General features: G+C 49.0%; 1 protein-coding gene across 2 annotated transcripts in view; it reads left to right on the top strand.

Annotated features, from left to right (window-relative positions):
* The window catches only part of CRY2 (cryptochrome circadian regulator 2), a 54,250-nt gene that overhangs the window by 4,704 nt on the left and 23,588 nt on the right, over positions 1–25,958 (top strand). For both annotated transcript variants that reach the window (XM_023215766.2, XM_023215765.1), the window contains exons 2-11: positions 3,901–4,009; positions 6,340–6,482; positions 8,504–8,688; positions 10,012–10,100; positions 16,314–16,454; positions 18,532–18,843; positions 19,079–19,230; positions 19,356–19,558; positions 19,869–19,961; positions 21,105–21,246. In XM_023215766.2, coding sequence (XP_023071534.1) covers positions 3,901–4,009; positions 6,340–6,482; positions 8,504–8,688; positions 10,012–10,100; positions 16,314–16,454; positions 18,532–18,843; positions 19,079–19,230; positions 19,356–19,558; positions 19,869–19,961; positions 21,105–21,244 — 1,567 coding nt within the window. In that variant the 3' untranslated portion in view covers positions 21,245–21,246. The remainder of the gene's footprint in view (positions 1–3,900; positions 4,010–6,339; positions 6,483–8,503; positions 8,689–10,011; positions 10,101–16,313; positions 16,455–18,531; positions 18,844–19,078; positions 19,231–19,355; positions 19,559–19,868; positions 19,962–21,104; positions 21,247–25,958) is intronic.

Below are 25,958 nucleotides of genomic sequence, written 5' to 3'. Positions count from 1 at the left end.
TCTGTATTTTTGGAAATCCCAGTCTGGTTTTCTCTAGTTCTGCCTGCCTCTGGCTCCAGAGCACTTACGTAATAATGTAATTCAGTTGCACATGTTGTCTAATCCAAAGGGTAAGCTTTGCTCTCCCAGGACCATGTGCTCTGAATTTTGGCCACGTGAGCTCAGCTAAGAGCTGCCAAGGGTGAAGTGCCAGCCCCCAACACCACCACCTCCAGTGCCCAGGCCAGTTTCCTTCAGAGTCCCCTCATTGGAGTAAAGAGAAATTGGAGTAAAGAGGAGGGTTCTAAGGGACCACAGAAGGCCCAGGGTTCTCTCTGGTGAAAGAATGCATATACCTGCCCAGTGAGCCTTTGTCCAGTCGCAGCACTGCTCCAAATGTGATGGACAGCTGTCACCTGGCAGGCCTCAAAGGTGGTACCCTAGTGGTAGCTTCCCATTCTATGCATTCTCTTGCTGTCTGGAGTCTGGAGATACTGGGGACCCTCCTCACATCTCTGCCTGTTGCCTCCGTGTGGTGGCTGTCCTGAGCCCTCCCTTCCTGGGTTGACTTGGGAGGGAAGTTGGAAGAAGCAGAGTGTTTCTAGCAGGCCAAAGGGGAGGCAGAAATATGGATGCCCAAAAGAGAAAAGTTTAGTAGAAACAAACTAGAAGCAAAGAGAGGCAACTTGTAACAGAGGCTAGAAGTAAAGTTCAGTGTTCTAGAGTAGTGCTTGTGAAACTTTAATATGCAAATGAATCACCAGAGGATCTTGCTAAAATACAGATTCTAATTTTGGAGGTCTGGGTTAGAGTCTGAGATTCTGCATGTCAACAGACTCCTGGGTGTTTCATAGCCAATGCTGCTGATTGTCAGACCACACTCAGAGGAGGAAAGATCTGGCAGCAGAGGTGTTGTTGGCCTTTGAGTTGGCCTCTGGTGCTCCCTAACGGCTGAGCCCTGGGCAGCACAACCTCAGTGCTCTGTTTGTTGAGAGGCAGTGGCTGGCTAAAAACGAACATGTCAAGCCTGACAGATTGCCTGGGTTTGAATTCTGGCCACTTATTAGATATATATAATGTTGGGCGAGTTCCATAATCTCTCTGTGCCTCAGTTCCCTCATCTGTAAAATGGGAATGATAATAGTACCTACTTGATTGGGCTGTTTGAGAATTAAATGAGATAATGTATGTGAAACAAGTAGAATAGTGCCTGTCAGTGTAAATGCTCATTAAATGTTAGTCATTGCCATTATTATCATTATTTTTATTGAGTTGCTGGATTCAGAGTTGGGCCTTCTACCAGCCTCACATCTCTGCTTTCTGCTATAAACATCTCTTGTGAAAGAAGAAAAGGGCTCTCATAGGATTAGCTGTACTTTAGAGATGCTACGAGGAATTTCTCCTTTTAGTAAATGAGGTCTAAAAATAAAGTTCTATAGAAGGCAGATTGCTACATGTTCTGGAACCTAGATTTCATGTGCATTCCAACCTTATTTATAGCTTCAAATCAAAGTCCTATGCAGCCTCGTAGACTGTGAAGGAAAAGGCTCCGGAAGCGCACAGCAAGGACACTCCTGGGAGCTGCAGATGGAGGACCCTGTGTCCTGGGGTTATAGAATTTAAATCACCGCTCCTAACCCTAGGCATTCTACCTGGCAGAGTCCAGGTTTCAGATGGCATGAGACCATTTGCATAGATTTCTCTTCTTTTCCTTCTAGAAGAGTGGTGAGGCTTGGGGGAGGCCAACACAAGTGACGCACTTGCAGCTCCCTTTTCCTTTTCTGGAGGTGTCAATTTTTCAAAAACAGAAATTCACAGAGGTGGAGCTTTTGGTTTGCATAAAGCAGCATTCAACCTGTTAGTCTTCCATCCCAGCCCCTCAGAGAGTCTTCCACATGCTCTTTTGCAGACATGATGCTTTGAGCCAAGCCCAGGGCTCAGCCCGTGCTAGAATGTAGGTCGGTGGCACTGGCTGTAGGAGTGTGTCAAGTTGTGTACGTCAGAGGCAGCAGTGGGAGCTGGTTCTAGTTGACAGCCTGGGAATAGTCACTGCTTCTGTAAGCCTCCAGTAGTGAGAGAATGTGACTGTGATGTGCCATTCCTATTGTTGACAGAGAAGAATGCTGGGGATGGGCAGAAGAGACCCAAGGGGTAGATAGCAGGTGCCTCGGAGGTGTCTGTGACATATGCAGATTGACCTGTGAGTTCCTGAGGAAGAAGATGAGAATGCCAGTGGACTACCTGTAGTCAGATTGCTATTAGAGAAAAGGATTCCAAACTCCTGAGGGCCTGCAGAATCTCAGCCCCTGGAGCAGAGTTGGCGTACAACTAGGAATCTTTAGAAATGGGGCACAAAGCCCTGCACGGTGGCTCACGCCTGTAGTCCCAGCACTTTGGATGGCTGAGGCGGGCGGATCACTTGAGGTCAGGAGTTCAAAACCAGCCTGGCCAACATGGTGAAACCCCATCTCTACCAAAAATATTTTTTAAAAAATTAATTGGGTATGGTGCACATACCTGTAACCCCAAATACTCGGAAAGCTGAGACAGGAGAGTTGTTTGAACCTGGGATGGGGAGGTTGCAGTGAGCCAAGATTGCGCCACTGCACTCCAGCCTGGGCAACAGAGCAAGACTCTGTCTTAAAAAAAAAAAAAGGGCACAGAGAGGAAAATGTGGGTGTCAGAGTGACCACCCTAGGTTCCTGAATCCCCAGCTTTGTCACTTAACAGCTATGGTCTTAGGCAAATTAATTTACCTCTGAGTGTCTCAGTTTCCTCATCTATAAAATAAGGATGGTACTATTTCCTTCAAAACGGTTGAGAGATTTAAATGCAGAAATGCACTTAAAAAGCATGACAGAACCAAAATCCCATTGATAACCTTGGTTGCCTCTGGGGAGGGAGGGAGGGAGGGGAAAATCCTTTTTACTGTGTACTGCTTTGTCTCTGGAATTTTGAGCCACATGAATAGTTTATTTGGTTATAATGTTAATTTAACTTAAAAATAAAACACTGAAGGTACTCAGCAAATGTTAATTTCCTTTCCCTTTCCCCTGGTGATCCAGGTCTGCTGCTGAAGTTCTTGCCTATCTGTAGTCTTCCCCATCCCCACCCCCACAAAAATGTGAAGATAGCTATTGAGAAGTACCTTTTAAAGCCTTCTCCTTCTTGGGATGAGAACCTGATCACCAGAACCCTGGAGAAGCCTGGAGAGTAAGCCACCTGCCAAACAAAGCTGTGGGAACTAGGGACCCATTGCGGGCTGTGAGGCTGTGGCAACAGAAATACGCATGGCCCACAGCATGCATGCAGAGAGTCAAGGAGTCTTTTCCACCAGAGTAAGGAGGATTTTCCCAGTTATGGCAGTCTGGTCCTCTGCTAAGAGGACCTTAAAGCTTCATACCATGGTATTGCACTGGCTTTTCAGATGGCTCCCATGTGTGTCTCACAACAACCTCATGCTGAGCAGATACTTATATCTAGCCCCCAAGACTGCGAGGGAGTAAATGACTTGCCTCTGATCACATAGAAACACCACACTAGGAACAACACATTTATCTCGTGATGTCTGTGTGCCAAGCACGGTGCTAAATGTTTTTCACACATTATTCGATTTTCTTTTCTTAGCAATTTTACGAGGTACTAACATCAGCTTCACATTACCGGTGAGAAAACAGGCAAAGAGGTTAGGTGATTGCCTAAAGTCACACAGCTAGTAAGTGGCAAGGCCAGGGTTTGAAGCAGAGCAGCGCTGATCCACTACCACATCCCTCCTGGGCTGGAACCCTGGCCTCTCCAGCCCTAGTGATCATGAGGCTGCCTGTTGGCCATAAACAGCAAACCAGTTTCTCCCTGCTTTGTTAGGAAAGAGAGCCACTCTTCATGATGTTATTACTAACAAGGCCTGTGTGAACTCTGCAGGTTCCTACTTCAGTCTCTGGAAGATTTGGACACAAGTTTAAGGAAACTGAACTCCCGCCTGTTTGTAGTCCGGGGACAGCCAGCCGACGTGTTCCCAAGGCTGTTCAAGGTAAGCGTGCAGAGCCCCAGACAAGACAGTGAGATTCTGTCCCTGAGGGTTTCCCCACAGGCTGAGTGAGATGATATTCCGACTGAGGGAATGGAAACATCAGGGCTGGTCTGGCTGTTGCTGCTAGAGAAGTTGGGAGCAAAAGCAGCCAGTTAGCTTTCTCTTGGAATGGAAACTGTGTTAAGGAAAAAAATTCTGGGAAACCAGTGTCTTGTTGGAAAGCTGTCAGCTCAGTCCAGACATAGGATGTGGTAAGTCATTCCACCCCGGATGCCACTGGCTTCTGTCGATGTTTTCTTGGCTCAAGCCAGCAAGATTTATTAGGGTTCCTTCTAGGCCAAGACTTTGAGGGTGGGGTTTCATTTATAGCAAGGTGTGTTTCCCATCTTGCTTTGCTCTGCTTATTGGGAAAAGGCAGCCTTTCTGAAGAAGCTTTCTTGTTTCCCATGGGGTAAATGATTGATAGAAATCTTCATTTTGGTGCCACATAGGTTTCTGTTTGAAGTATCAGGAGGCCAGTCTACTTTTCCCTCAATCCCTTTTAAAAATGTATTCTAAGGCCCACACAGAAGCACAGGAACTCATGGACAGAGGGCTCTGGGACAGAATGCCATCATCCTCAGCAGCACACAATGATTGTCTTGCCCCTCTCCACCCTAATTCCGAAACAAAAGGAAAAGTCATGTCGAGGCAAACAGCTTAGTGAATACATCATCCTTCAGTTCCCCTCCCCGCACCCCCACCCATAATTGCGCATACATGTACAAATCACACAGTGCTAGTAATTGCCCACATTCATTGAGGGCTGCCTATGAGTCAAGGGCTGTTCCCAGTGTTTGTTTACATCAACTCACTTCTTCCTCACAGCAGGCCTAAGAGGTGGCTACTGCTATCCCGATTTATAGGTGAGGAAACAATAATTGGTTGTGAAGTTAACAAGTGATGATCTTGGATTCTGACTCTAGAGCTGTGTCCTCACCCACCATACCATATAAATACATTTGCCTCCCTTCTCCCCTTGACATTGCCCTTCTCTTCCCCAGCAACTCAGAGGCCAACCCACTTCTAGCCCAGAGCTATAGCTGGGTCATCCATTCAGTCATTTAATGTATTTTTATTGAGCTTCTGCCAGGTACTAGGCCCCATACTAGGTATAAGGATAATGATGATGAGCAAGACAACATGGTTTCTGCTCTGAGAGTTCACACTAATGGGGGAAACAGGCAAGTGTATCACTGTCATATAATACATGCTGCAGTGGAAAAAAGACAAGGTGCAGAAGAATTATACTGAAGGAGGAGGTCAAGAAGGCTTCTTGGAGAAAATGTCATTTAATAATATTGTTATTGTTCACAGGTTATAATGAGTATTCAGTGGTGTAATCTATATGAACTGTAAGCATGGTACCTGACTTATAGCAAGGGCTCAATCAATGTTTAATGCTGGTATCCTCGAATGAGGGATAACTGGCCCTGCTAAGGACCCACTCCCCAGGCAGGGCTGAGTCAGGACCAGACCAGTCTGTACATGGCCAGGACATTTGCCCCTGTGGTTCTGAGCTTTCAGAGACCATGACCAGAGACTTTGGAGAATGTGTTTTTCTTCTTGCAAGTTGCATGCTCCAGGGTTTTCTGTGGGTTGTCTGTACAACCATTCACTGGGCCAGCTTGCTATGAGATCTAGAAATTCCTACCAGAAATGACTAAAGGCTTAGGAAAGAACTTCCTTCTTTCCGACATGCAGCCCCTCTGGTCAGTTTCCTCTGACCTCCAGACTAAGGATCGCTTCTCCTTTCCTGACTTTCTCAGGGCTGGAACCTATTAGCTCTGTTTGCTATTGGCCTCAGGAGTGTTGCTGTGGAAACAATTAAGACACTTCACATAGCACAACTCTGCCAAGAAAACTAGGCCACAAGTCTGCAGGGCTGTGAGGAGCTCTGGGAAAAGCTTGCTGAGCAGGTGGAAGGCTGTGGTCCTGTCCCACTCGTGAGTCAGTGCCACTCTCTGGGACTGGGGGTCTCCCAGGAGCATTGTATTTATAGCCTCCTGCCGCATTCTACCTCAAGGACACAGCAAGTGCACAAGGCTGCGTACCTCTCTTCCGACTCCACTGTTGCTGTGCTGTTGGCTTCACCATACTGCCTGCCCTCCTCAAACTTTCTGAACCTCAACTTGTTTGCTTTCCAGATCAAATCCCTATTCCTAGTTTGTTTGCTGCCCATCAGACAGGTCTCTAGACTAGCTCTGTTCTCTCCCAGGAAGGAACTAAGAGTCCAGCTTCCACCTCCTCCCCAAACACAGTGTCGAGCATAACAGATCCTCTCCCCACAGGAATGGGGAGTGACCCGCTTGACCTTTGAATATGACTCTGAACCCTTTGGGAAAGAACGAGATGCAGCCATCATGAAGATGGCCAAGGAGGCTGGTGTGGAAGTAGTGACTGAGAACTCTCATACACTCTATGACCTGGAAAGGTAAGAGATGGGGCCCAGGGGTCAGGTTACCAATTGTGAGAGTTAGTAATTTGGGCCCTTGCTGAGTGAAACTCAGAGAGGTTCAGCATTAGGGCCACCTGACCCAGGAGGCATGGCATCTTCTAGAAGCTGGTGGAGAATAGGCCAGAGTCGGGGCCTATAGAACAGGTCACGAAGAGCTTTACCCGATTGGGGTGGCAGAGAGGCTTGTTAGGCCCAAGGCATGGAAGCAGTGAGGACCCACACTCAGGGCGTCTACAGATCTGCTCCTAGTATGCCCGAGTCCTACCTGTGCCTCCTACTCCCACTTCCATCCTGCACAACAGCTGCCCTCTGACCTCAGTGGACCCTGTCTGTTACCCCTCCAACACACCTCTGTTCACACAAGTCCAGCTTTTGTACCTAAGATGAGTTCCTAGGCTGGTCATGCTGACGCATGCCTGTAATTCTAGCACTTTGAGAGGCCCAAGTGAGAGGATCACATGAGTTCAGGAATTCAAGATCAGCCTGGGCAACATAGTGAGACCCCTCGTCTCTACTAAAAATAAAGAAATATATTAGCCACGCATGGTGGCACATGCCTGTAGTGCCAGTTACTGAGGAGTCTGAGATGGGAGGATCACTTGAGCCCAGGGGCTTGAGTCTGCCATCAGCTGTGATCATGCCACATCACTCCAGCCTGGGTGACAGAGCGAGATCCTGTGTCAAAAAGAAAGAGTTCCCCGGGCTCTATGACTATCTGGGTTTCCAGGCCATGTTGCTTGGTGGTGGGGAGGGCTCTAGAGATCCCTGCAGGGAGCTGCTAACTACAGAGGAGCCTCCTCCCCTGGTGACAGCCTCTGTGCTTGCAGAGATTCTAGGAGGAAATCCTCTCCTCCCCTTCCCTGCCATGCCAGAGCTGTCACCCCTCTGCTGCTGCTGCTGTTGCTGTTGCTGCTGCTGCCAAGCCAGCAGCCGCCGCCGCTCCCCACCCCCGCTCCCCAACCCCGTGCTGCTGCCAAGAAGCCAGGTCACACAGCTGTGCACGTGAGCCGGGCCCTCAGGAGGAAAGGCTGGGTGTGGAGATCCTCCTCCTGCTGCGTGCCAGAGGATGGGGAGGCACAGCAGAGGCAGCAGCCGACCATATATCTCCACTAACGCGGGGAGAGTGAGGTGGAGCAAACTGAGAAATGAACTCACCCAGCCAGATGGGCCTGGCGTAAGCTACTACTTAGCCAGGAAGAGCCCCGGGAATGTGACTCCATACCATCCTAATTCATCCTTATATAAACAACCTCCATTCTGTTCTTTGCCCTCTGATACTCTTTCCTTCTTGCATGAGTGCAGTTATGTTTCCCTTAGTCATGAAAAATACTTTGTAAACTACAAAACACTCTTTAACTATCAGTTGTGGCTATGAACTCTAGCCCCAGTCTCTGTATTTGGGAGGATAAGCTGTCCTCCATCTCTCTGTTCTATATTCTAATAAATGGAGGCTAAGAAGGGGATGATTTTCCAAGAAAGGAACATGTCTGCTATTCCTTATGATGTTAGAGTAAAAAAAAAAAAGGGAAAAAAAAGAAAAAAACATGTCTTCAGCTCTTATCAAAGAACTTTCTCCAGGGCTTACATGGTGGTAGAGGCCTATGGGGATTCCCGTAGCTTGGACAGATAGGCCAAGTGCCAGGCTGGTTAGTAGGGATTTTTCTGTGATTAGAGATATGTTCAGTCTCTGTCTTTAGGCAGCTCTGCGTCAACATCAGGGAACCTGGAATTGAGTCCCAGCTCTGGCCCTGCCTTGCTCCATTACTGAGGCACCTGCTCCAGCTCTCTGGGCTTTATTTTCCCTCTCGGTAAAATGGAGATGCGGCCTTCCGTGCCCCCTCCTTTCCGTGGGACTCACAGGTCCCACGCCTCATCCACTCACAGGTGTGCAGGAAAGCCACCCTCAAACCTTCAGAGTCTGGGTTCTTTTTTGGGTGGGCAGTGACCCAAATCGCAGGGCCTTGTGGGTAACACTAGTTGTGCTTTGGGCTTCCCAGGATCATTGAGCTGAATGGGCAGAAGCCACCCCTTACATACAAGCGCTTTCAGGCCATCATCAGCCGCCTGGAGCTGCCCAGGAAGCCAGTGGGCTCGGTGACCAGTCAGCAGATGGAGAGCTGCAGGGCCGAGATCCAGGAGAACCACGACGAGACCTACGGTGTGCCCTCCCTGGAGGAGCTGGGTACGTACTTCCTGCCCAGAGCCGCTTGTGCTGGTGCCTCCTTTTGTGTAAAGAAATTCTTTGTCAAAGTAATGCATGTTATTATAGAAAGGTTAGAAAGCACAGGAAAACAAAGATGGAAATGGCAGTCACTATTACTCCACCACCCAGAGGTAACCACAATTAATTTTAAACTATGTCCTTCTAGTATTTCTTCTGTTCATACTGATACATGTAATCTTCTGTTTCTGGTTCTAGATTGTGCCTCTATTTTTGTACTTCCCTCTCACAGACAATACAGGTACTGCCTGGTGCTGGTGTCTGTGGGCTTCTCAGTAACAGTATAGCTAGTACTGCTTCTATTGAAAGCAGGGAGTCTGTCAGCCTCTCAGGTTACTAACTACACTCTTTTACTCCCCCTCTTTCTTTCTTTCTTTCTTTTTTTTTTTCTTTTTGAGATGGAGTCTGCCCTGTCTGGAGTGCAGTAGCACCGTCTTGGCTCACTGCAACCTCCATCTCCCGGGTTCAAGCAATTCTCTTGCCTTAGCCTCCTGAGTAGCTGGGACTACAGGCACCTGCCACCATGCCTGGCTAATATTTGTATTTTTAGTAGAGACGGAGTTTCTTTTTTTTTTTGAGACGGAGTCTCTGTCACCCAGGCTGGAGTGCAGTGGCACAATCTCGGCTCACTGCAAGCTCCACCTCCCGGGTTCATGCCATTCTCCTGCCTCAGCCTCCTGATTAGCTAGGACTACAGGCGCTCGCCACCACGCCCGGCTAATTTTTTGTATTTTTAGTAGAGATGGGGTTTCACCGTGTTAGCCAGGATGGTCTCGATCTCCTGACCTCGAGATCTGCCCTCCTGGGCCTCCTAAAGTGCTGGGATTACAGATGTGAGCCGTCACGCCCGGCTGAGACAGGGTTTCACCATGTTGGCCAGGCTGCTCTCAAACTCGTGACCTCGAGTGATCCACCCGCATTGGCCTCCCAAAATGCTAGGATTACAGATGTGAGCCACCCCTCGAATCTTTTGATCTGAACAAAGCTATTAGCCTTTTTCACCTGAAAACCACAGTTGCCAGCTAATCTGAAAACGCAGGAGGTCCAGGATTGTTCTCACCTGTCTGGAGTGATGAGGGTGCAGGGGAAAGCAGAGAAAATAGTGACTGTGGGAAGAGAACCAAGTTGACCTAGAAAACGCTAAAACTTTAAGGATTACCTCACCCCCAGTAGCACCGAGACACTATGGTTCAGTTCTCATAAAGTTCAAATAACAGAACAGCCGTGCCGGGCTATCACTGAAATGGTCAAACCTCCTGTCTTGTGACCCTTCCTTCTCTTCAGGGTTCCCCACTGAAGGACTTGGTCCAGCTGTCTGGCAGGGAGGAGAGACAGAAGCTCTGGCCCGCCTGGATAAGCACTTGGAACGGAAGGTATGGGCCGTTTCTGAGACACAGAGCTGCAGATACTGATGTCCACACAGCAGGGGATGTCCATGTCCTTTAGTCTCTCAGTTCACACTGGTTGGAAAATGAAAAATCCTCCTATCCTCCTGATGGCCATAGCAACAGCAACACTAATAGCAGCTACCATTTAGAGAGTACTTACCATGTGCTGGTCACTAGGCTTGGCATTTCTGAGTTAAGTACCTGCTGGCATTTCTTTTCATCTTTCCAACAGCCCTACAAGGTAGGTATTAAGCTGTTATTACAAAATTGAGGCTTAAAGAGGTTAAGTAACGTGCCTGAGGTCACAAAGTTAGTAATTACAGGTTGAGTATCCCTTATCCAAAGTGCTTGGGACCAAAAGTGTTTCAGATTTTAGAGTCTTGAATTAGGAATGCTCACCTTATAATATAGTAAGACCATGTTCTCTGTTATTCTAAAGCTGTGTCGGATTGCTTTTCTTTGATCTGTGGGCAGATTCACCCTACTAAGAGGATATCTGGTCAGTAAAATCTGTAAGATTATTTTGTGTTGATGTGTCTCCGCACCTTTTTGCTGGAACTCTTTCAGCGTGTTGATTTCCATTTGCTTGGACACAGAGCAAATGGCCCACCTCCCAGTGCAGTAAGAACTGGGGAGGAAAGAAGCCCAGACCTCAGAGGCACAGTGTCACAAGGTCCTCACTTCTCCCTCCCCCCGCCCCGCAGCTAGAGGAGCAGAGAAAGTTCTCATGTCCGAGAACAGTGAGCTCCTAGTTTCCTGCCCCCTGCAGCTGGTTTATAAAATCTCAGCTTTTTCTATGCCTGCTAAGATGGCTAGGTATTTTGCCTAGCAGCCAGATAATGATGATAATAGAACAAAGAAGCCAAGGCAAGTCTACTTGGGAAGAATGTTCTCCAGCCCTGGAGGTGTCCAGTCAACAGCGAAGGCCCACAGCCTCGATGTTTCTACCTGGGTGTTACCATCAGCCTAGGCTGAAAGCAAGCCCCACAGACTTAAAGGATGAGACCAGCTATCTCTGTCCACATTAAAAGCTTCATCTAGAGATTCTTGGGCCCAGTTTGAAGATAAAGGTTGGGCCAAGGGGCAGAAGGGTGGAGATGACAAATGGGATTGCAGGAGTAGAATAAGGCTTAAACCTATAAAGAGCTATCGTCTGTGGTTAGTTTTTATCAGCTGGAGAACATTTTGTAGAGGGATGCCCCTTAGGTCACTGACAGGAGCTCCTTTTCCACATACCCCCAGCGGGCCCGTTCTCTCAAGGGCCCTTACGCCATGGATGCATTCAGACTCTGTGGTGGCCAGAGGAAATACTGTGTCCTGCACATCTGGGAGAACAGATGGTGCTAGAGATATAGGAGTTGAACCTGATTTCAGGATGTTTATTTTAGCTTCCTTCAGTTCTCCAAATCTGAAGGGAGCATCTACTTGTGCCAGGATGTTCTAGCTTCTAGAAAGACTGCAAAACAAGATAGGCATGGAGTCTGTCTCCAGAAACAGTCTTCTGGAAATGATGGACATTAAACAAGGAATTACAGAAGTTCTAAGGGTTAGAAAGGAAAGTTCAGAGTGTTATGGGAGCAAAGAGCGTGAGGATTATATCAATCAGTTCTTGCTTGCAAGCTGGCTTTTGAAAAACGGAAGGTTTTTTTAGGTTACTTAACCAAGAGTAGCCTTCAGGCACAGCTGGATCCAGGTTCCAAAGAATGCTATGAGGAATGCATTCTCCATCTTTCAGCTCTGCTTTCCTCTCTATTATTTCATCCTCAGAGAGGCTTTCTTTGATCAGTGGCAAAGCTGGTCACCACCAGCTTATTTTCAGTCTGTTTAGCAATACTAGATAGAAGAAGGTGTGTGCCTCTTTTCCAAAAGCATCAGGAAAATTCCCAAGGCGTGTTTTCATTGGCCTGGTTTGGGTCATGGGACTGTCCCTGACTCAATGACTGTGGCCAGGTATAGGACCTGGCCAGACTTGCATCATGAGTCCACTCCCAGAACTGGAAGGTAGGTTTAGTTCTGCTTTAACCACTCGGACTAGGATTAAGGAAGGCTGGTTCTCCACAGAAGTATGAGATGCTGTTACTGAAGAGCGGAGGAAGCTACATGATCTTTACTACTGGGTTACCCAATGGTAGAGGAGGGCAAGCATCTCTCTATAAGAGTATTCTGATTATTAAATTAAAAAGGAATGATAGAATTTGAATACCACCATTTTGTAACCCTCAATGATGACGCATTCTGTTTTGGTGACTGCTGACACCATAGAAGGAGGCAAGCATGATGTGCCCCCTATAGTCTTGTCAAAGGGATCAAACCTGAGTCCAGTCCAGTTTCTGGTACCAGCCACCAATGTGCAGGTGATACACAGGACAGAGCACTTGTTGAACTGCACCATGAGTATACAGTCAGCAAAATCCAGACTGTGGGAATCTCGGCAAGTCAGATGGCCTGGATTCTTTCCCAGAACAAGGGAAAGGAAAAGAAAGAAATGGCAGAAATGTGCAAATTAAAAGAAATTTAAATAACCTATTAAAGTTTTTTTTAAGGCCAGTCATGATGGCTCACACCTGTAATCTCAGCTCTTTGAGAGGCCAAGACAGGAGGATCTCTTGAACCCAGGAGTTCAAAACCAGCCTGGGCAACATGGCAAGCCCTCGTCTCTAAATAAAAACAAATTAGCCGGATGTGACAGTATATGCCTGTAGTCCCAACTACTTGGGAGGCTGAGGTGGGAGAATCACTTAAGCCCAGGAGGTCGCACCTGGGTGACAGAGAATGGGGTCTCAAAAAAAAAAAAAGGAAAAAGAATCCCAGCAATTTGGGAGGCCAAGGCGGGTGGAGCACTTGAAGTCAGGAGTTTGAGACCAGGCTGGCCAATATGGTGAAACCCCATCTCTACTAAAAATACAAAACTTAGCCGGGCGTGGTGGCGTGTGCCTGTAATCCCAGCTACTCGGGGCTGAGGCATGAGAATCGCTTGAACCTGGGAGGTGGAGGTTGCAGTGAGATGAGATCACGCCACTGCGCTCCAGCCTGGGTGACAGAGTGAGACTCCATCTCAAAAAAAAAAAAAAAAAAGAAAACTGAGTAGCTGGGATTACAGGTATATGCCACCACGCCTGGCTAATTGTCTTTTTAGTAGAGACGGGGTTTCACTATGTTGGCCTGGCTGGTCTCCAACTGCTGACCTCAAGTGATTCTCCTGCCTCGGCCTCCCAAAGTGCTGGAATTACAGGCGAGAGCCACCGCACTCAGGCAGAAATAAAGTTTTTTAAATGGCCAAGACTAAATTGCAACATGTAGGAATGCACATTTGGGTGAAAAAAAGAAGCTACTTGACACAAGGAATAACTGTGAAAAAATAAAGTCCTTCCTTTCAAACATGTTTTGCCAAAATAGAAAAATGTAAACATTTCAGAAATGCAGAAAGTGTTTATTATAAAAGCTGAGGTAGGGGTTATACATGTTGGGGGACAGGAGGGGACTATTTCTGGGATGAGCACATAGACTCTTGGGGTGGCTGTCAAAGCTGTTTCCCAAACCTTGGTGGTTTGCCTTAGAATAATTCATTAAGTCACACATTTGTGTGATTTTCTGTATCCATTGTTTCATTCAAAATAAAAATGTTTTAAAAGTGGGGGGCTAGCAAACGTATGCGCAGGCAAAAATCCCTAGTGTCTGTTAGAGGTGCTTAACCTGATACCACAGGGGTTACCTGCAGAGGAGGAGGCCTTGAGGTTGCGACTTGAAGGAAGAGTTTCAGTTAACCAGGTGAAGTTGAGGGAAAGGAAGGCAGCGGGTCCAGAAGCAGCTGCTTGTGCACAGGCAAAGGCCAGTGAGAGCAGATGCGTAAAGAGGAGGGGCAGTGGGAGGCAAGGGTTCAAACGCATTGAGATCGCACCACTGCACTCCACCCTGACCCTGTCTCGAAAAAAAGAGTAGGGGCAAGAGACAGAGCTGGAAAGACCTGGATGCTGGGGAGCCACGAAAGCCGTCGTGAAGATTTGGGCTCTGTCCTCAGAGCAACAGGAAGCCCACTGTGCACATTATCCCGAGCAACAGGCATTACATCACTCTGGTCGCAGTGTGGAGAATGAGTTAGCAGGGGATGGGAGTGGATGCAGGGAGGCCAGTCAGGAGGCTGTCACAATTGTCCAGTCTAGATATGACCTAGCCTGAACCAGGTTGGTGGCAGCAGGGAATGGAAAGAAAAGGACAGATTTGGAAATATGTGGGCAGTAGAATTGACAGGACTTGGTGAGGGGATAAAGGATTTTGCCTTGGGCAGCTAAGTAGCCAGCAGTGTATTATTTGAGGTAGGGAGGCCAGTGGGAGTGTGGTTTTAAAGCAAGAAAAGGGCACGTCCACTTTGAGTTGCCTGAGAGGCAGCCAAGTAGAGGTTTCTAGCAGGCAGCTGGGTGGAGCAACCTGGGCTAGAGGTATGGATGTGGTGATTGTGTGTAAAGGGGTGGAACTGGGGGCCATGGGCCTGGATAAGCTTGCCGAGGCACACAGTTGAGTAGAGAACCTAGGACTGAGCCCTGGGTGCCCACATTTAAGGGAGAGGTAGAGGACATGGAGCTGGTGAAAGACCAAGAGCGCCAGGCGGCCGGGAGATACCAGGCGATGTGGAGTCACAGAGGCCAAGGAGTGGAGAGGGTAAGACAGCACAGTCAGCAGGTGCAGCGCTGCTGAGAGATCCCAAAATACAAGGACAGAAAGTGCCTACAGGACTCAGTGGCACAGAAGTCACAGGAGACTTGTGGGAACCAGCCTTGTCAGGTGGCCAAGGCAGAAGCCAGAATGGGGTCGGCCAGAAATTTGGAGGTAGGGGAGGGGAAATGCAGAGAGGTGGGTTGTGAAGGAGGAAAAAGGACCCAAGTCCCTACAGGGTTGCCAGAAGCCCTTTGTTTTTATTTAGTTGTCTTTGCAAAAAGGAGAGAGGAGATTATTTCCTCAATGTTTTGGGAGTGAAGACTTAGAAAGAAAGAGGTTGAACATGCAAGAGAAGGAAGAAAGGGGGCTTCCAGAGCAGCCGGAGGTCTTGGCCTTGGGCGGAGTCACAGGAGGGGAGGAGGAAGAGGGGTAGGTGTGGGTGCAGGTGACTTTGTAGATTTCATGGCTGAAAGCAGAGGTGTTTCCCACCTGATGGCTTCTGTATCCAGCAGAGTGTGGAGCAGGAGGCCTGAAGAGAGTCAAGGTTGTGAAACAGTATCATGGAGAGAGGAGTAAAGGATGTTGGAAGTTAAGAAAGTGAAAATAGGCCAGGCGCAGTGGCTCATGCCTGTAATCCCAGCACTTTGGGAGGCTGAGGTGGGTGGATCACCTGAGGTCAGGAGTTCAAGATCAGCCTGGCCAACATGGTGAAACCCCGTCTCTACTAAAAATACAAAAATTAGCTGGACACGGTGGTGCACACCTGTAATTCCAGCTACTTGGGAGGCTGAGGCAGGAGAATCGCTTGTACCTGGGAGGCGGAGGTGTCAGTTAGCCGAGATCGTGCCACTGCACTCCAGCCTGGGCCACAAGAGCAAAACTCTGTCTCAGAAAAAAAAAAAAAAAAAAAGTCGTGAGAGACTGCATGGAACAACGAGTCAGGAAAGTAAAGTCCTATGCCAGCAACCAGTGATGATAAAAACATGACTGATAATGTTATATGACACATGGCCCCAGAAATGAATGACTCCATTGGTCCCCAGGAATGGATTGGAAGTTTCCTCCTTCCCCAGCTGCTGTTGAGCAATAGTGCGAAGTCCCTGGTGTCTATAATATAACCTCAGGGCCACTAGTGACTGGAGAACGGACTGAGAGAGATATTCTCTTCTGTAAAGTAGAAGCCGTGTTTCCTGCTGTATAATTAGAGAGTTTGTTCAGTGCTTTCAGAATCTTTCATAACTCATTTTAATCCACAGGAGACTGGAAATTTTGTTCTTATTTAATAGATACGTAGCTGAGGGATGTAATAACGTGTTCATAATCACCCTGCAAATTAAAGAGCAAGTCAGGGAAGGACATGGCCTCGTTGTTTGGTCTGATGGTGGTTCCATTTCAAAATCAGCTGAACAAGCACAGTGTTCAAGTGCTGGCTCCATGGCTGGCTGTTCTGTGACTGTAGGCAAGTTCCTTAACCACCCAATGCCTCCATTTTTTCCTCTGTAACATCCAGGCCTTTCCTTTTACCACCTTCTCTTTCCGCTGTAGGCCTGGGTTGCCAACTATGAGAGACCCCGAATGAATGCCAACTCCCTCCTGGCCAGCCCCACGGGCCTCAGCCCCTACCTGCGCTTTGGTTGTCTCTCCTGCCGCCTCTTCTACTACCGCCTGTGGGACCTGTATAAAAAGGTAAGGGGGACATACGTGCCCACATTGCAGCTAAGGCCTGCAGCCAGGCCTTTTGGGCTTGTCAGTCACCCTAAAAAAGGCACTGGTGGGAGGGGGTTGGGCTATGGCCCCTGGAAAGGCCTAAGTGTATGTGGATAGTCCAGAGGAGGAGAGAAGAGTCAATATCCAAGAGGGCAGAGCCAAGCACAGAGTGAACTGCCCACCAGAATGAAGCCCAGACCATCATGTAGAGAATAAGGGCAGGCAGAAAAGCAGGCCTCAGGTGTGACCCTAGAGGTGGCATATCCTCCCGCAGCTGGTGGAGGGGGGCAAGGTCCCCAGGGTGACAGGCATGGAGAGGGTGAGGCTGGAGCCAGTCTGAAGTGGAAGAGCATAGCTGCCCACTCTGGGGCTGTGTCCACAGCATTCAAAAGGGGAGTCCAGAAACAGCAGTTGCCCATCAGCGATGGAGGGAGTGGTCTGGAGGGGCTGCACACAGAGCTGTACTATAGAGACAAGAAGCAAATAAGCCTGTGTTAACTGTCCCCAGAAGGAGAGAGGGCAACACAGTCAACATTCAGAGTGATCATCTTGTGCCTGTTTTTTGTTTCTGTTGTTTCTTTAAGAGACAAAGTCTAGCTCTGTTACCCAGGCTAGTGTAGTGTGACCTGATCACAGCTCACTGCAACCTCAGACTCCTGGGCTCAAGCAATCATCCTGCCTCAGCCTCTCAAGTAGAGCTAATTTGTTACATTCTTTGTAGAGATAGGGTCTTGCTATGTTGCCCAGGCTGGTCTGGAACTCCTGGGCACAAGCAGTTATCCTCCCTTGGCCTCCCACAGTGCTGGGATTACAGCTGTGAGCCACCATGCTTAGCCGTTGTGTCTACATTTGTTTGTTTGTTTGTTTGTTTGTTTGCTTTTGAGACAGGATCTCATTCTGTTACCCAGGCTGGAGTGCAGTGGTGTGAACACAGCCCACTGCAGCCACAACTTTTTGGGCTCAGGTGATCCTCCTACCTCAGTCTCCCCGGTAGCTGGGACTATAGGTGCATGCCACCACACCTGGCTAATCTTTTGTATTTTTTTGTAGAAACTGGGTTTCGCCATGTTGCCCAGGCTGGTCTCAAACTCCTGGGCTCAAGCCATCCACCCACCTCAGCCTCTCAAAGTGCTGGGATTACAGATGTGAACCATCACACCTGGCTCCATCTACATTTTTTAATGTTATCTCCTTATCCTTGCCATTATTGAGATTTTGTGGCATGGGATAGCTTTGCCAGTTTGGTGAGTAATCTTGTGACTTTAGGGAAGTTATTATTTGCTTGGAGGTCTGATTTCTTAATTACCTTATGGCCCCAGATCCAGGCTGTGTATATAACTTACTCAACCAAAATCCAGACTGAGCATTTTTCTTTCTTTTTTTTGAGACGGAGTCTCGCTCTGCCGCCCAGGCTGGAGGTGCAGTGGCACAATCTCGGCTCACTGCAAGCTCTGCCTCCCCAGTTCATGCCATTCTCCTGCCTCAGCCTCCCCAGTAGCTGGGACTACAGGCGCCCGCCACCACACCCGGCTAATTTTTTGTATTTTTTAGTAGAGACGCAGTTTCACCATGTTAGCCAGGATGATCTCGATCTCCTGACCTTGTGATCCACCCGCCTCGGCCTCTCTCAAAGTGCTGGGATTACAGGCGTGAGCCACCACGCCTGGCCCAGACTGAGTATTTTTCATGTGCGCTGATAGGAAAACTCCTTTTGACTTTCTAGAAGGTGGACCCAAACAAGGAACTCTGAGGACAAGGAACATGACCAGCCTTGGGAAGTTTGAGTCCTAGTGTAGATTCGTGTGGTGAGGCCCCTTCCTGCTGCCCAGCCCTCTGTAGCTTTCCTCTTGCTCAGAGCAGTGGCACAGTGCAGGCAGGGCCTGGGTATTGCACCTGCAGGCACACTGTGCCACTTCTAGGGGATAGTCCCTCCACATCTGGGAGTTGAGCTGCCGGGTCTGTGGAGGGCCCAGATTCCTTTGTAGAAGAGACCTGAGAGGCATCATGCTAAGAGCTGGGTGAGTGTTTGTATCTCTGTGCCACCCCTACCCCTCAGGTGAAGCGGAACAGCACACCTCCCCTCTCCCTATTTGGGCAACTCCTATGGCGAGAGTTCTTCTACACGGCAGCTACCAACAACCCCAGGTTTGACCGCATGGAGGGGAACCCCATCTGCATCCAGATTCCCTGGGACCGCAATCCTGAGGCCCTGGCCAAGTGGGCCGAGGGCAAGACAGGCTTCCCTTGGATCGATGCCATCATGACTCAACTGAGGCAGGAGGGCTGGATCCACCACCTGGCCCGGCACGCCGTGGCCTGCTTCCTGACCCGCGGGGACCTCTGGGTCAGCTGGGAGAGCGGGGTCCGGGTGAGTGCTCTCTCAGTGAAAAGCTGGCCTGTACCCTCTGGTCAGGACCAGCAAAGGGCAGCCCCCTTCTGAGCTGAGGGATGGGGTGGGATTTCTGGGTCCAAGTGATCCCTTCCAGATCCTCTGTGGCTTGCCTTCAGCAGAAGGTCTCTGGCTCCTGGGGACGCTGTGGTGACTTGGGAAAAAACATGGCAGCAGATCCCCAAGGAGGCTGATCATCCTCTCACCTATCTAGGTATTTGATGAGCTGCTCCTGGATGCAGATTTCAGCGTGAACGCAGGCAGCTGGATGTGGCTGTCCTGCAGTGCTTTCTTCCAGCAGTTCTTCCACTGCTACTGCCCTGTGGGCTTCGGCCGTCGCACAGACCCCAGTGGAGACTACATCAGGTGAGGATGCAGACCACGCTCTCTGGCTTCTGACCACTGTGGCCTCCTACTAGGATGGGATACCCTGGGCCCTTTGAAGGAGGGTCTAGGTATGCTGACGGGTCATCTGGTGTGTCTTATTTCAGGCGATACCTGCCAAAATTGAAAGGGTTCCCCTCTCGATACATCTATGAACCCTGGAATGCCCCAGAGTCAATTCAGAAGGCAGCCAAGTGCATCATTGGTGTGGACTACCCACGGCCCATCGTCAACCATGCCGAGACCAGCCGGCTGAACATTGAACGAATGAAGCAGATTTACCAGCAGCTCTCGCGCTACCGGGGACTCTGTAAGGACACAGACACCTAGCTCACCGAGGGGAAGGACAGCACCTGCGGGCTCGGGGGTGCCAGATGGGGATGTCCAGATACTTGCAAAGGGAGGCTGAGTGCTGTCTTTCAGGTTGACACCTTCTCTGGGTATGGGACACTGCAGGCTGGAATGGACTGGGCCTCCCTGAGTAGTTGTAGGGCAGTGGGAAGAAATGGAACCTCAGTGTCTTGCTCCTACCCTCCCCGCCCCAGCTTGCTTCATCCTTCCCTGTCACCCTCTGCAATCCTGCGGGATGGCACTCTGATTACTCCCCGCCTCTCTCCCAGGTCTCCTGGCATCTGTCCCTTCCTGTGTGGAAGACCTCAGTCACCCTGTGGCAGAGCCCAGCTCAAGCCAGGCTGGGAGCGTGAACAGTGCAGGTGAGCAGCAGCAGCCAGCCTCCAATGGCCTCCTGTGACCTGTGCCACCACTTCAGTCGTTCAGGACTGAGGCCAGAAGGAGGCCTTGCCCAGTGGAGCTTATATTCCACCCAGGGCAGTCAGATAGTAAAGGAACCAAGTCGGATCATTTCAGATAACAAGTGCTTTGGAGGAAAAGAAAGTCGAGTGCCTTGACAGAGGGCCTGGGAAAGAAAGGTTTCTTCTGCATCACTTGAGATTGGAGCAGTCGGGGAACACCTGTGTAAGCAGAGACCCACGTCATGAGCAGTAGCCAGGCCTGCCACACACTGAGAAAATACCATTCCAGACAAAGGGAGTAGCAAGAAAAAGCTCACAAACAGTACCAAGCTTAGCCCATTCAAGGAACCGAAGGGAGGTCAGTGTGGCGGCATGTCCCAGTGAGGAGCTGGGGAGATGAGGACAAGATACAGCATGAGCAGCATGTGGCAGGCCTGATGTCTGAGACGAGGACTAGGATTCAGCCTTCAGTGCACTGAAGGATGGTCAGTAGGGCAGGGCATCATCGGACTTAGGTCTGAAAAAACTCCCTGGACTGCTGGGTGGAGATTGGACAGTGTAGGCCAGAGCGGGCATAGGGAGGCCAAAGAGGAGGCAGCACAGACAGGGCGGTGGCCACACGGAGAAAGACTGGACAGATTTGCTGCATTTGGAGCCTCCTCCCTTCTTGGGGATGAAGATGAGTAACATGAGATGGCACGAACACGGGTTTTTCTAGTTGGGCCAGCTAGGCTGCCTCCATGGGCAGCATGCCTCCTTCTCAGCGTCCCTGCTCTTTGCTGCTCAGGGAGGCTGATTCAGGGTTGCAGAGGGAATGCCTCACCTTCAAAGCAAGGACAGCAGGCAGGCCAAGTCAGTCTCTGGCCCACAGCCCATGCCATTTGGGGCCTAAAAGCTGGCCCTGATACCAGCAGGACTGCTCGGTCATGTTCTCCTTGGACATTTCCAGGCAAAGTCACTGCTGAAAGCAAGGCCAAGGAGCAGCATGCTGGCATTCCATTGATGAGTGTGCTACCTGTCCCCTAAAGAGCTGCTGCTGCATAGTGTGGGGTCATTTTGGCTGCATGCACAGTCTGTGTGACCCTTTGACACGCTTCCCTACAGGCCCAAAACCACTACCCAGTGGCCCAGCATCCCCCAAACGCAAGCTGGAAGCAGCTGAGGAACCACCTGGTGAAGAACTCAGCAAACGGGCCAGGGTGGCAGAGTTGCCAACCCCCGAGCTGCCAAGCAAGGATGCCTGAGAGTGAGTGACAGCAGTCTAGATTCAACCTCAGGAAGGAAGGTGGGAGTGGGGGTGCCTACTGCCCTGCCGGCTGAAAGTTAAAACATAAACTTGATGAAAATCTGGTGGGACCACCCAATGCTCAGCTACTAAAGCTTTACCATTTTACGGTGGCAGCCGGGTTCAATCCTGGCTCAGGGAATGAGTACTTTCTGGATCATATCCGTGTGACCTTTACCGTTGGGCCAGCTGTGGTAGCTCGTGCATGTAATCCCAGCGCCTTGGGAGGCCAAGGTGGGAGGATCACTTGAGGCCCAGGAGTTCAAGACCAACTTGGTCAAACCAACATAGTGAGACTCCATCTCGAAAAACAATAATAATAACAGTCTGGTAGGACTGCATGACTTTTAGGATTTCAGCTCAAAAATCCCACCATTCTGACTTTTATCAGAGATTTAAAAGTCAAGCCCTTTTTTTTTTTTTTTTTTTTTTTGCTAGCTAAGGGAAAAAGGGAGGCATGGGGGCGAGGGGTGGCACTTTCTACCTATTAAAGTGAGTCACGCTCAAAAAGAAAGCTGAGACCTGTGTGTGAAGCAGGGGGGAAAAGGCCCATTGCAGGGTCTGAGGCTGCTCCAGGCCCCCTGCTGTCTGACAGGCTGTGTTCTGTAGGCCAGCCAGTGGAGGGCAGCACTGACCTTGAGAAGGCTGGACAGAGGGTTGTGCTGTGTCTCACTCAGTCCAGCCCTGCCTGAGGACCAGTAGACCCAATCTGTCATCATCTTTGCTTTTGCGGCCTCTCCTCCCTTCTCACCCATCCTGTGGCCTCAGCTCTGCACCTCCCTGGCAGCACTCATCTTGGAAGCCTCCCGAATGTCATCAAAACACTGGCTTCTCCTTTCCCAGAGCAGGAAGGGCCTTTTATGCCCCTCTTGGGGAAATGTAAATTCCTGTCCCCTCTGAGTCATCATCTCAGGCTGTTCCTTATGCACCGTGTCTTCGTCATGGAGGGTGGCTTTTCTCCATGGAGCTGATAGGTTCTTTTTATCAGATCCCTCTTTCTTCAGGGCCAGGCTGCAGCCATCTGGTTTGAGTGTCTGGATTTGTGTGCTCACTGAGATGGGCATTTGATGCCTGCACCCTTCACCTTTTCTGGGCTCTTTGACATAGTCATTGCTGATGGACAGATGTGTGCTGTCTTGTTCCTGGGAGTACCAGCAACCTACTACTCTCTCAGTTATCTCTTAGCTCTGTGATACTAAGCAAAGTTCATCCTGTATTACAAATTTGGAACTTGCCAGGCTGACACTCTGATTTTCGGATGAGAGGACCAAAGAACAGAGAGGTTAAATGTCTGGGTCAAGGTTGCTTAGTAAGTTAATGGTGTCCAATTCAACATGAAATTGTTGCCAGCAGGTGGGTGAAGAAGGGGGAGCATTAAACATATAAAATGTGATGTGCTGTCCATCCACAAGAATTGAACAGTCTGCTTAGATAAAAAGGAGCAATAACCTAGAATTCCTGGACAAATGATACAGACTATACAAGCTTAGCAGAAGGGAGCTGGTGTGGTCTGGAACAATCAGGAAACACATCACAGAAGTTTGCACTAGGGGGCCTGAAAAGTGAATTGGATTCAGGCAGTGAGCAGGGCACTTAGGACAAGAAAAACAGCTGAAGGTTTATGTGATCTTGTACAAATGACTTAACTGCTATGAGACTCAGTTTCCTCACCTATAAATTAGGTTGCTGTTGCATCAATTAAATGATTAAATCTGGGCTGTGCGCAGTGGCTCATACCTATAATCCCAGCACTTTGGGAGGCCAAGGTGGGTGGATCACCTGAGGTTGGGAGTTCAAGACCAGCCTCACCAACTTGGAGAAACCCAATGTCTACTAAAAATAGAAAATTAGCTGGAATGGTAGCACATGCCTGTAATTCCAGCTACTCAGGAGGCTGAGGCAAGAGAATCACTTGAACCTGGGAGGCAGAGGTTGCAGTGAGCTTAGATTGCGCCATTGCACTCTAGCCTGGGTGACGAGCAAAACTCCTTCTCAAAAAAAAAAAAAAAAGATTAAATCTGTATGTGTCAGCTAGAAATGTAGGGGTCTGCTAATAACAGAAAGTTCAATTACTGTGGCTAAAACAAATAGGGGCTTATTTTTCTTACCTAACAAGGGGCCCAGAAATAGTGTTGGTGGTCTGGGCTTGGATGGCAGCCCCTGCTTCAGCCATCAATTCTTGATCAAAGAGGAAAGAGAAGGGATAACAAGGGCAGCTGCACTCCTTCCATACACATATCAAGAGCTCATACTTTGCCAGACACCATTCCAGGCATTGGGGGATGTGGTTGTGTACAAGACTGGCAGTGTCCCTTCCCCCTTGGGTGCGTATTAGTGGAAGGAGACAGACAGTAAACAAATAAATATTTAAAATTTCAACAGGGCAGCTGGGCATGGTGGCTCATGCTTGTAATCCCAGCAGTTTGGGAGGCTGAGGCGGGTGGATCACAAGGTCAGGAATTTGAGACCAGCCTGGCCAACATGGTGAAATCCTGTCTTTACTAAAAATAGAAAAATTAGCCAGGCGTGGTGGCAGGTGCCTGTAGTCCCAGCTACTTGGGAGTCTGAGGCAGGAGAATCGCTTGAACCCAGGCGGCGGATGTTGCAGTGAGCTGAGATCACGCCATTACACTCCAGCCTGGGTGACAGAGCTAGACTCAGTCTCACCAAAAAAAAAAAAAAAAAAAAGAAAAGAAAATGTCAAGAGGAGGCCATGAGTGCTATGAAAACAATAAAATAAAGGTGGGTAAGAAAGTAAGGTCAGGGCACAGAAGAGGTTGCAGTTCTGTGTTATAAAGGTTGCTGGTCCCAGGACCATACTTGGAGAATCACTGACTTAGACCAATCAAAATCCATTTCCTGGGCCAGGCCCATTGCCTCCTCAACACATTTTAGGTTCTGTTAACCAGGAAGTGTGGATACTGGTAGTCAGCTAACGGTGACTGTGTAATAGGCAAGACACTTCTCAAATGTGTGGCTTGTAAGTCCTTGGTAAGCAGCAATTATTATAGGTATTGTTATGATTATTATTGTAGAGGAACACAAGGTTACAATTGGGTCCGATGATGGAGGGTTGTAAATGGCAGGCATGTGAGTCTGCTGGTGTACTCTCTGGGAGTGAAGAAACATTTTGGAACAGGAATGATCAAATTGGCATTTTGGGAGGATGAATTAGGCATTGGGCTAGGACCTGCAGAGGAACAGGTGGGAGTGAGAAAGCCAGTTGAGAGGCTTGGCAGTGATTCCAAGGGAAGACATGACAAGAGTGCAGAGGTAAGCACCCGTCTCTTGCCCTGGAGTCCAGAAGATTGTCGGCCTGCTGGGATTTTAAGGACTGATTCTTGAGGTTTACTCTGCCCTCCAGTGGTGGCTCAGTGGGGAGTTAGACCAGGCTAGACTGAGAAGGTTGGGGGTCCAGAGGTCAGACGACCTGGGGAGGTGCAGACTTCCCTCCAAGACAGACTAGGGAGGAACAGCTGAGAGGAGAGTATACCATGTCTCACCATGTGCTGGCAGAGGCACCTGGGCCTAAAGATGCTTAGCATCCTCATCTGTAAAATGGTGATAATAGCGTCTTGTCACCTGCCCTACCCATCAAGCTTACATGTTAGGGAAAGAAAATGAAAAACCACATGTGAAATGTGTAAAATGTACTATACAAATGGAATCACATTATCATCTTGCACTTTCTTTTCCGGGTGTCTTTGATTATGTTGGGGTTACTTCAGTCAGAGCCAGCACCCTGAGCTGAATGGACCACAGAGCTGTGGCTATGTAGCCCAAATTAGTATCATATTATATTGGGTGGGGTGGGGGTTGGGGAGACTTGTCCCTTTGACCCCATTTCCTCTGTCATTTTTAATTGTGTGACTTTGGGCTGGATCCATAGCTCTTCTGCCATGCTTTAGGTGTAAGATGTGAATAGTCGTTCTTCCCCAGCCTGAAGGCTACATCCTGGGCCTTTTGAGGTCTCCTTTAGCTCTGAGCTCTATAGTTCTGGATTATGTTTTTCTAATGCCTCAGACCTGTGGCAGTGTACAGGGTGGACAGTCACTTAAAATTTAAACTGATCTGGTAGGAAAACATGGCCTCCAATCAGTAGGTTCCACACTTACCTCAAATCCACACCAGCTGTCTGTTCTGCATTAAGTTTTATTTTACAGCATTCACTAAACTGAAAAACAAGCCAGCCCCCAAATAGCTATTGTTTCAAATGGTTCCCCATAATCCCCAAAGCTGCTGACTGCTTCGGATTCCATTAGCCTTGAATTGTGTACAGATTTCTCTCATTGGTCCAATTATTTTACCGTGGGGAGAACAGCTCACGTGTTCCATTTGCCCTTCTGCTGGTACAGACTGATCTGTGGAGAGAAGCCCCATTGAATACAAAAGATTCCCGGCCAAGGATCACCTCTTCCCCTCCCCCGCCGGCTTTTGTTAGCCCTGCATTGTAAGCCTGACTGGGTAAATCATCAAGTAAAACCTGACTTCTGGATTCTCCTTGATGTCTTTTTGACACTAGTTTACTTGTATACTCTGTCCTTGTAAGGTGAAAGGCACTAGCAATTGGTAAAATGCTAAATAGTGGAAGTAGAGGCAGTGTGGCATTGGCCAAAGAGTCCTGCGTTACACTCAGACCAGTGTCTGCATCCCAGACCTGCCCACATTACACT

Source organism: Piliocolobus tephrosceles, chromosome 13, assembly GCF_002776525.5.
Source record: "Piliocolobus tephrosceles isolate RC106 chromosome 13, ASM277652v3, whole genome shotgun sequence".
In the NCBI taxonomy this organism is placed as follows: Eukaryota; Metazoa; Chordata; class Mammalia; order Primates; family Cercopithecidae; genus Piliocolobus; species Piliocolobus tephrosceles.
Note: the sequence above shows the minus strand (reverse complement) of the source record. Positions and strands in the feature narration are given on the sequence as shown.